The sequence below is a fragment of the Neovison vison genome, chromosome 5 (assembly GCF_020171115.1).
Source record: "Neovison vison isolate M4711 chromosome 5, ASM_NN_V1, whole genome shotgun sequence".
NCBI classification, from domain to species: domain Eukaryota; kingdom Metazoa; phylum Chordata; class Mammalia; order Carnivora; family Mustelidae; genus Neogale; species Neogale vison.
In genome coordinates, this window is record NC_058095.1 from 6,574,734 (window position 1) to 6,585,551 (window position 10,818).

General features: G+C 49.4%; 1 protein-coding gene across 1 annotated transcript; it reads left to right on the forward strand.

Annotated features, from left to right (window-relative positions):
- The first annotated feature begins 1,007 nt into the window (after nucleotides 1–1,007).
- On the forward strand, nucleotides 1,008–10,535 carry LOC122907545 (CMRF35-like molecule 7). Its single transcript, XM_044250350.1, has 4 exons — nucleotides 1,008–1,134; nucleotides 7,311–7,640; nucleotides 9,196–9,283; nucleotides 10,166–10,535. The coding sequence occupies exons 1-4, from the start codon at nucleotides 1,095–1,097 to the stop codon at nucleotides 10,308–10,310; spliced, it is 603 nt and encodes a 200-aa protein (XP_044106285.1). The 5' UTR covers nucleotides 1,008–1,094; the 3' UTR covers nucleotides 10,311–10,535.
- Nucleotides 10,536–10,818: the final 283 nt, after the last annotated feature.

The window sequence follows — 10,818 nt, forward strand, 5'->3', positions numbered from 1 at the left end:
CAATTCTGATCTATATGTGTTTTAATGCCAATACCATACTGTTTTGACTCCTACTTGTAATATGATTTGCGTCACTACAGGACTGAGCCCTCCTCCTCCTCTCAGCCTTTTGAATGTTCCCCCAAAAAAGACCTCCAGGAAGACCTCCTTCCTCTGCAACCCGGCCGGGACACCAGGCCAGACACTCATCTGCTTCCCAAAACTGTTCTTCAAGAATTTTAGCTACTGGGTTATAAATCAGGATGCTAATTAAATTATGTCAGGTTAGGGCTAGAATTTGCCTTATTACTAATGAGGAAACCCAGTCCATCACCTTCTCTCTCTCCCGGCCTCCGGTCCTGGGCTTGCTTTATGTGACTCTTCATCCAGCATGTGAAGTTATGCCCCGGGCACTGATACCGATGTAGAGTGCTAGCCCTATCCCAGGATTGTGATCTCAGAGCTTCACATACATTTTCTCACTTCATTCCCATAACAACTCTTCTGTTATTCCATCACAGCCCAGTTTGCAGATACACAAACTGAGGCTCAGAAAAGTTCAGTAATTGTCCATAGTCACACAGCTTGTGAGTGGTGCTCAGAATGAGGGCCCAGGTGTGTCTGACCCTCCAGCCGACACTTTTATGCCCTTGGTTATAATGCCTGAACAAATGCATCTCCAGGTAAGCCAAGCTTGCTCACGTGTTCCCTGCTGCTGGGACCCACTGTTGTGTTAGAGAAACATTTCTGGAGTTGACACCCAAACGATTGTACCCCTTGGACCCAAAGCCTGGTAGACCACATGCCCCCCGTTCTAGCCCTGCTGCAGACCCATATCCTGCCCCTCCCCACTTCACACAGCCCAGTTTCCTCTTTCTTAGGTAGTGGTGACTTCTGTGCCCTGTGCCCCATCCCTTTCAAGAAATGACATTCAATTTGCTGAATAATTAAAAGCAGGAAATAATCTACAAAAGGAAGTGAGTGGGTCAGAAACTCAAAGGGCCAGAAACTCAGAGTGCAAGCTTGGGCCCAGGCAGAGCTGCAAGAGTCCAGCTGGGATCCAAGTGTGCTCTCCCACTGTCCACAGAAGGGCGAGGAGTCTGGGGGGTGAAGCCATGAGGCTGTGGCTTGTTCTTCTCTTGCTCAACTTCGCAGGTGAGTGTGGAGGGGTTCTGGGGACTTGGTACCCCTGTGGCAGGGCAGAGGACCAAGAGCTAGTCCAGGCAGCAGGGGATATGATTTCTGGGGAAATGAGATGTGGTTTTTAAAATTTTTTGTTTATTATAAATTAGTATAATTTATTTTTATAATATAATTTATATATATTTTATAATATAATTTATTATTTATAATTTATTAAGCAAAAAAAAATGGGTTCTTACTCTGGGTCAGGCATTCACCAGGCCCTGAGGACTTGAAGGGAGAAAAGAAACAGGATTAGCCATTAGAAAGGGGACCTCAGACAGCTCAGAGGGTAAGACTTGCAGATAAAGAACAAACAATGGCATGAATTGATGGAGGGGTGCTCAGAGGCCCGAGCAGGTCTGGCTGAAGGAGCTGCAGAAACCCATACAGGCACCATCCATCTGATGAACCTTGAAGAAAAGGGTCAACCCTTCAAACAGAGAAGGCAGAACATTCCATGGAGAGAGGACTGCTTGACGAAGACACGGAGCCTTGAGAAACGATGGTACATTCATGCACAAAGGGTCTCAGTGTGCAGGAGGCCTTGGGGTGACTGGTTGGCCATGAGGTTGAAAAAGCACAAGACAAGATTAAGAAGGCTCTTGGACACCATGGCCAGGAACCGAGACTTTCAAAGAGAAAATTGTTCAGGAACCCAGATGGGAGATGGGAGGGGGTCATGTATCTTCTCTATGGAAAGCCACTGCATACACTGAGAGAGCATTAAGATCAGTCCAAAAGTTTGCACAATGTATGTTGTACATGTGGGTCACACACAGTCTTGTCTATGAGCCAGGAGACAGACCTTCTAGCAAAACAAACTGGTCCACAGGGATTCCCCACAAAGGACATAGCCAGGGAGTTGAGAGGCTGGAGTTCCAGTTGTGACAGCAGCACATGGCACAGGCAAGCCCCCTCCTTGTTCTAAGACCTGGATTTCTGGTATGAACGGAAGGTCTCTGATGCTCTTTCTAGCTGTAATGTCGGGAGACTCTGCTATTCAGATCAGATATAAATAGACAAGGACTGTGGTCATTCTCAAATTATCAAGGCCATTTCTGATTTTATCGTGACAGAGGCCCTGTGATGTTACCTGTAGACAGGTGGGGAGGGCAGTGGCTTCTCTGTGACCACTATGGTCCTTAGGCAGGGCTCCAAACAGCCCAGAATTCCCAAGGGACAGCAGTTCAGAATGTCTGCCTCTCCCCCTGGACTCTAGCTTAGCGTCTGAGCTCAAAGAGCCCCATCTGCTCCCTCTCTTAATCCCAACACCCAGCTCACCCAGAGGCCAAGGGGGAGGGTGAACTGCCTGAGCTCCCACATACAAGGCACTCACACAATGGACTCAGATGCACGGACCCACAGGCAGTCATGTCCCCCATTCACATCTGTGTGCTCACACACTCCTACAGAGTTTGACACAAACTCACGTGCGCACACACACACTCACACACAGTGTCCCTTACATGCACAGACCCACACAAAGAGTCTTCTCCCCCAGATGAAGGCTGAGACTCACAGTGGCTACTCTGTGGCTTTGGCTGCAGAAACAAGACAGGGTGTCCCTCCTCCTCCAACTCTGCCATTTCACGATGGAAGGGGGTGAAGTCGTCAGTGATGCAAGGAAAGCTACCCCACTAACTGACGGCCTTCAGATTTCTTCTGTGAAATGAAAAGGAGAGAAAGTGGATGGAGCGAAATTGGAAAGACCCGACTTCCCATAAGACGTTCTTGTTGGCTCTGGTACACAGTCCCACAGCAGCCCTGAGGGGAAGGCAGGCCACTGGCATTGATGGGTGCTCAGGGAATGTTTGCAAGTGGGGGAACAGGAGCACAGACCTGTACCCCAGAAATTACTCTTTGGCGCTTGAGATGGCATGGCTGCTTGGGGATACCAGCAGGGATGCCCTGCTCCATCAGTGCAAAACAAGGTAAATTCAAACCCCTTTGTACATCCCACACCTCATGAGCCCCTATGCTCTGAGCCCTTCCCTTGGCTGCCTTGCTATCAACCCAGACAGGGACCTATCAACCCAGACAGGAAATTGTCAAACCAGACAGGGATTTATCAACCCAGACAGGAAGCTATCAACCCAGACCAGGAGCTCAACTGTTCTCTTGACTTTGACACAAGACTATTCACACAAGGATGTGCACGGGGGCAGACTTTCCCGAAGGACTGACATGAAGGAGAGAGGTTACATCTCAGAGTCAGGGAAAGGAAAAACTGAGATTCAAACAGCCTTATGCTTTTAAAACCCATCAGCCCAAGTTCTGCTCCCAGCTCACTGCTGTCCTAACATCTCCAACCTCCTTCAGACCAACTCTCCACAAAACACACGGACCTGATTAATAGTTCCACCCATCACAGTATGCATTTATGGAAACTTTGCATGTATTTCTTTCTAAAACAAGCGTAATCACATTATGAATGCTAAATTGCAAGATTAAATTAGCAAAGTTGGGATTGATGAAACTTCTGTTTCAGAGCAGCAACATTTCTAATTCTGTTTATGATTGTTGAAAATACCATGTACACTGACCCTCAGCTTTGGATGGTAGCTGTGTCGTTGCTATTGTTGTCTTAAGAAAGAAAACCACCTTTTCTGCCAACTCTTGTATTTCATTTTAATTGACACTGATTACTGTTTCTTAGCAATCTTTTTCCTAATGGGGTCCTTTTGATTATTAAAATTTTTTCTTCATCTTTTTTTTTATCAGTTGATGATATTGTGAACATTTACACATAATAGAAACATATGATTTAGAAAGGGAAATTTCCTCCCAAGTGCTAGGTTCAGCACTGACCACTGTCAATAGTTTCGAACACTCATTGACCTATTTTTTTCTATGCATTCCACAGAAGAACCACAGAAATGGAATCTAAACACTCTGTTAGGCAACTTTTTAAAAACTTAATTCTGATGTATCTGGGATGGCTTCTCTGTTATTATTTGTGATCTGTCTTCTTTTAACCATGATATACGAGGACGGTAATTTATTAGCCTGCCCTCCCTGTAATAGTGTTTCGGTTTTTTTTTTTTTTAAGATTTTATTTATTTATTTGACACAGAGAAAGAGATCACAAGTAGGCAGAGAAGCAAGCAGAGAGAGAAAGGGGGAAGCAGGCTCCCCGCTGAGCAGAGAGCCCGATGCGGGGCTCGATCCCAGGACCCTGAGACCACGACCAGAGCCGAAGGCAGAGGCGCTCCCCCAGTAATGGTGCTTGAATTTGTTTCCAGACTCTACTGTGTTTTATGTTAGCACTGCAATTATCAGCCTTATATTTCAGTGCCCCCCGGTGTGGAAATTATAGTTCATGCCAGAATCAGAATGTCAAATCAAATTGCCCAAAATCAAATCAAAATGTCCAAGAGCATGACAACAAGCTTCTTTGTAAAGATGATCATAAACTTGATTGGTACCTTCCAGGATCCAGATACTATGCAAGACACGGGGACTGGTGACGGGGAAGAGGGAGAATGTACACCCAAAGTCTCTTCCCTTTAGGACAGAGCATCCTAGTAAAGGAGACAGAGAGAGACTGGTAGTGGTAATAAAATACCAGTGTGGCACTCAGGTTCCTGTGAGGTCATGGAGCAATGGAAGGAAGCAGTTCTAACTGTGAAAGGAATTAAGGTGATCAGTAGGCAGGCTGGGTTCAGAGAAGTGTTTCCAGGTGGAAGGAAAGGTGGGAGCAGTGACATAGCTCTTGGAAGGGCCACCAGAGTCAGAGGAAAAGAAAAGTGGGGGGTGGGGGTTATAGGGTCCAGTGGAAGGGAAAGGGGAGCAGGAAATGGTGCTGGACAGAGAACTTGGATTTAGAAGAAAAAAAAGTTGGAAGTCCAACAAAAACCTTTTAAATCATTCTGAGGCAGTGGGGAGCAGCTGCAGAAGAGATCCTGAAACCCTGCTCATGGCAAGTGCTGCTGAGGACAAGGTGGGGACTATTTTAGCATGAAACTCCAACAGTGATATGCAGAGAATAGTGGAGAAGGGAGTGTAACAGGAACTGGAGAAGCTTCTCTGGGTGCTACGGCCATGATCCAGGCACCAGATGGGCTCTTGACCTGGTGAAAGGCTCTCACTGAGGGAGCAACCCCCAACAGAAGATCTGCGTTTTGACCAAGACCCAAGTCTTACAAAAACCTGCAAAGTTTGAAAGTAGCGAAACGATTTTGCAAATTGAGAAGCAAGACCCAGGGAGGTGAAGTAGCTTACCCAAGATTTCCTGAGTAGTGTGTGGTAGACATGACTTTCTCTGTCCAAATTCACTCTTTCTGCTATGTCATGCTGGCATCGTGAACCGTGACGGGGATGGGGCGGGGAGAAAGAAATCATGTTAAGAAGCATTTTGGAGGTAAAGTTGACTAAAGGGCTCACCAATCAGTTGTAGAGGGAGAAGAGGAGGACAGGATCAACGGAGATGTCAAGTTCTCTGTCAGGTGCACTAGGAACGCTGTTGGTTTGAAGAGAGTAGAGTTAGTTCTGCTCATGGAATACTGAGTTTATTTCCAATGGCTGCTGGAACAAATGACCACAAACCACAAACTGGCTTGAAATGATGAAATTTATTATCTTACAGTTCTGAAAGTCTGAAGTCCAAAATGGACTTCCTGGATAAAATCCTACTGTGGGCAAGGTTGTATTCCCTCTGGAGGTTCTGGGGAAGAAACCGTGTTCTCACCTCATTCAGATTCCGGAGGTTGCCCACATTCCTTGGCTCACGATACCTTTATCTATCTTCAAAGCCAGAAGCATAGCATCTTCCAGTCTCCCTCTGACTCTGATGCTAACTCATTTTCATCTTATACAAACCCTTCTGATGACTTTAGACCCAACTATATAATCCAGGATAATTACCCCTCCTCACATGTTCTTGGGATTATGACATCAACATCTTTAGGAGACATAATTCTACTGAGCACAAATGCAAACCTCAAGTGACCTGAAAGGAAGAAGGTACAGGGTATGAGAGGTGCACCTTCCTGGTGCAACAGACCTGACTCCTGTGGCCCCCAGAAGACAACTCCTCACCCCTCTGGGATGATCCTGAGGCTCTCGGGCTAAGACAGTCAGGAGAGGCTTCTATTGTGTTTCTCTGCTTCTCCCTGCTTTTTCACTTCCATGCAATCAAAGCACAAGAGGTCATTGCCAAGGACAAAGAGTGTCTGTGCAGTCACATATACTCAGCTTGACTGGAGTCAATCCCCAGAGCAGCACGAAACCCTTCCAACTCTTGCTTGCCCCTAACCCATCCCACTCCCCACAGACCTTTGCTAGTGCACCACATGAGCTCTCCAAGGGAGAGAGGAAATACTGAAACAGACCAAGTTCAAGGAGGATTTAGTCCTGGGACTACTGACTTTGGGGTAAAGATGTACAGTGTGTATTTGGAAACAGTAGGCTGGAGCTAAGGAAAGAATGTGGGCCATCAATGTGAATTTGGGGAATTATCAGCATGTTGGCAATAACCAAAATCATAGGAAGGGAGAATTCCTCTATGGGGGTGTAATAAGATGGGACAAAATGAGGACTGGAGAGAGACACACCCCCCCCCCCCCGCCCAGCTCCTCCTGCAGTGCTCTGGGACTGGTTCACACTGGCTGGCAAGAACCGACTTTTCTCAGCTGAGTGTCCAGTGACACGGCACTGAGTGCCTGAGATCGACCCAGGGTGGAACTATTTACACTACAGAAATTGGAAAATGTTACAAATGGAGATTTTCTTCCCCGAAGGGTTAGTTGTTAAGTATTTACCAATACGCCACTTTTGCACCAAGATTTAAAGAGGGAGGAAGAGAAATCAGTAGAAGCCTCAGAGATGAGCAGTCGGAGAAGGAGAGTGTGGAAGAGGACCAAGTTTTGAAGCCAAGAAAGACAGTGTCAGAAAGTCAGGAGGGTCACCACTGCAGGAAGAACCAGGAATGTGAGGACCGAACAGGCTGGACATTGTCACCGCAGGAGCTGATGGGGAAGCTGGACAGAGGAGGTGGACCTGGGGGGTCAGCTAGTGGGTAGCTGCAAAGGCCAGGACCTCTGGCTCAGTCCCTGGATACCAATCTGGGGTCACTTGAGCCCTTGGGGCTCCCAGGCCCAACCTGGCTCCAGGAGGCAGGGGTTTTATCTTGGGATTCTGTTTTCCAGGCTGTTTCTCCATCAAAGGCCCAGAGTCCGTGAGGGGCCTGGAGGGGTGCTCGGTGAGCGTGCAGTGTCAATATACACCAGGATGGGAGAATTACAAGAAGTGGTGGTGTCGCGGAGCAGAGTGGGAGTCATGCCACAACCTCGCTGAAACCGATGGATCAGAGCAAGAAAAGAAGGTAGACCGTGTGTCCATCAGGGACAACCAGAGTCACCTCTTGTTCACAGTGACCATGGAGGAGGTCAGGCAAAGTGACACAGACACTTACTGGTGTGGGATTAGCAGATCTGGACCCGACCTTGGGACATCTATCAAAGTGACCATTGACCCAGGTAAGAACTTTCTCATCTACACAGTGAGACCCTCTTGCTTAGAACAGAAAGAATGAGGGTTTCCGCTTCCCCCTCCCCAAGGGCAGAAGGGAAATGGCTGAGTAGCTGAGAACAGTGTCCCCATCACAGTCCCTGAGGTCACCTGATGTATCTAGATGATGCACGCAGGGCTGGCAGGTCTTGGGGGAGAGGTGGGAACATGGACCCCAGCATCACTGCCCGCAGTCCAGCCCAGCTATCCTGGGGACCCACAACCCTGGCAGCCCCCTAGTCTCTCATCAGATGTGTGGGTGGACCTTGGATGCCTTGGGTCCCAGGGCATGGCTCCAGGAACTGGTCACTGGTACTCACACTCCTGACCCATCACTACACAGAGAGAGAGGCAGAGGGGATACTTGGGGAAGCCCAGAGGATCCCAGTACTGAACCCCAGGAACTTGCCCAACCCAGAGTAGCTCTGGGCATGCGACAGTGCCTCTCCTCTCTGAGCCCCCAGCCACCCTGCCCTCTACTTTCCCTGGCTGCATAAGAGTGAGCAAGGAGTTAGAGGGACCCAAGAAGGGGCTCAGGTAACAGAGGATGCTGTAAGCAGAAAGGAAGGATTTGACCATTATGCTAACATCAGGGACCCCTCTGGCTGTCCTGGGGTCTTCGCAGGCCTAGGACTCAACTAAAAAATGGCTCATGGACAGTCAGCGCCAAGCTGGTCTCGGGAATCCATGACCAAGTAGTCGACCATAAACTGCCTTCATAGTTTCTCATACAGATGTTTAATTCATCATAGCCATTGCTCTCGATAGAACCAGAATGTGCCCTCTTACTCACCAGCCCTCCAGAGTCCTCCTCCTCCTCCTCACCACCCCAGTAACTGGCTGCCCCATTTCCAGAACCACGTGTCCTTGAGCCCAGCTCAGGCACTGCTCTAGGACCAATGATGTTCCCCACCCAGCTCCCCCCCGGCCCCCGTCTGGCTAAAGTCCCACCTAGAGGGGGAAGTGGAGAGAAGTGGAAAGATGGATCTCTTGCCCCAGAAACACATACAGCACAGGCTCCTGTTTCCTTTTTATTTCTACCTGAGTCGATGGAAAATGACTGAGTGGTGGTTCAGAAAACTCGGGCAGAGGGCGCCTGGCTGGCTCAGTCTGTTAAGTGTCTGCCTCTTGGTTTGGGCTCAGGCTAAGATCTCAGGGAGGTGAGATTGAGCCCCCTGTTGGGCTTTGTGCTCAGCGTGGAATCTGCTTGAGATTCTCTCCCTCTCTCTCTGCCTCTCTACTCCCCTCTAAAATATATAAACAAAATCTTAAAAAAGAAAGAAAGGAAGAAAGAAGGGAGGGAAGGAAGGAGGGAAGGAAGGAAGGAACAAGGAAAGAAAGAAAGAAAGAAAGAAAGAAAGAAAGAAAGAAAGAAAGAAAACTCAGTAGGAAGGGAGAAGCCTGGGGGCTGTATCTGGCTTCCTAGTCGAGGGGCAGGGTGGCTCCCAGGGAGCCCAGCAGGGAGCCACCCATGAGCCCCAGTCATTGTCCCCATAACCTATGGCCAACTCTGCCTGTGTCTAGTGAACATGGTTCTGAGCACCTCGGCGAGCCCAAGATCCAGGACAACTACCAGCAGAAGTACAGAGGTGACATCCGACTCCTACATCAGGTGAGTGGCTGCCATCCTGCCCCTGCCCCTACATGGGGCCTCTCCTACTCTGCTTCTGCACCCTCACGGGCCACCAGAGCGGTCACAGCCAGAGTGAAGGCCCAAAGCCGCTACCCCTCCCAACAACTCGTTCCCGCCCATGTTGCCCCTACCCCCCATCTCCCCATTCCAACCTCCCAAGAAAGCCACTCTGCAGAATCTTTCTTTTTCTTTTTTTAAAGATTTTATTTATTTATTTGACAGAGAGAGAGAGAGATCACCAGTAGGCAGAGCGGCAGGCAGAGTGGGTGGGGAGAAGCAGGCTCCCTGCTGAGCAAAGACACCCCCCCCGATGTGGGGCTCGATCCCAGGACCCTGAGATCACGACCTGAGCCAAAGACAGAGGCTTTAACCCACTGAGCCACCCAGGGGCCCCCAGAACCTTTCTTTATTTTCAGTTGTCAACAACAACAAAGTCCTGATGACCTAGAGCATGCCAAGGGGAGATAAGAAAAAATCCCCACCATGTGAGGCTCCGGGTGCCACGGAGTGGGAGTGTGGCTCAGCCACCTGGAGCTGGCATTTTCAGGAGCAGCAAAGGCACAGAGCCTGTCATGGGCCACCCCAGGGTGCTGAGACTCACTTCAGGAAAGGGGAGACGCAGGAGGCGTGATTAGAAAGAAAGGTGGGCCCAGAGCCAAGCAAAACCGACAATGTGAGGTTCCTTCTGAGGAGCCTCATGGTTGAGCCACTGAGCCAAAGCCATGGCGGTCTTTGACCTGGGGCTTCTGGGTCCAGAGTCTCAGGCTTTGCAGGGCTGACCAATTCTCCCTCCGGTCAGGGTGCGGGGAGTGACAAGGGCCTGGGCACCTAGGGCTCTGACAGCTCTGTCCTCTCTTGCAGGAACCACTACATTCTCCTGGCTTTCCTGAAGGTGCCGGTCTTGCTCATGTTGGTCGGTGCTGTCCTTTGGTTGAAGGCGTCTCAGCAGAGACTGCCCGTCTATAGGAACTTGTCCTCTGATCTCGTCAGAGACACAGCCCCTTAGACAGACAGATAAGCAGAACCTTCCACTCCTGGACCCCATTTCCAAAGGAGACCCAGGCTGTGGCAGAAATGTCTCTGGGTCCTCAGGAAGCAGTGACTGATGCTGGGGGTGCTGAGGGGCTGGCCAGTCACCCTCCTGGCTCTGCAGAGCTCAGGGACACAACTCAGGACCCTCTTTAAAAAAAAAAGACTTTATTTATTTATTTGATAGACAGAGATAACAAGTAGGCAGAGAGGCAGGCAGAGAGAGGGGGAGGGAAGCAGGCTCCCCGCTAAGCAGAGAGCCTGATGCGGGGCTTGATCCCAGAACCCTGAGACTATGACCTGAGCTAAGTCAGAGGCTTAACCCACTGAGCCATCCAGGTGCCCCAACTCAGGACCCTCTTGAGGTTCCATGGCTTCTTGGACTTGTTCCCCCTCCTTCAGGTCGCAAGTGTATCATGCTACCCAACATGGGGCCAGGGCTCATGGTCAGAGCTATTGGGGTGGAACCCAAGCCACATCCTCTT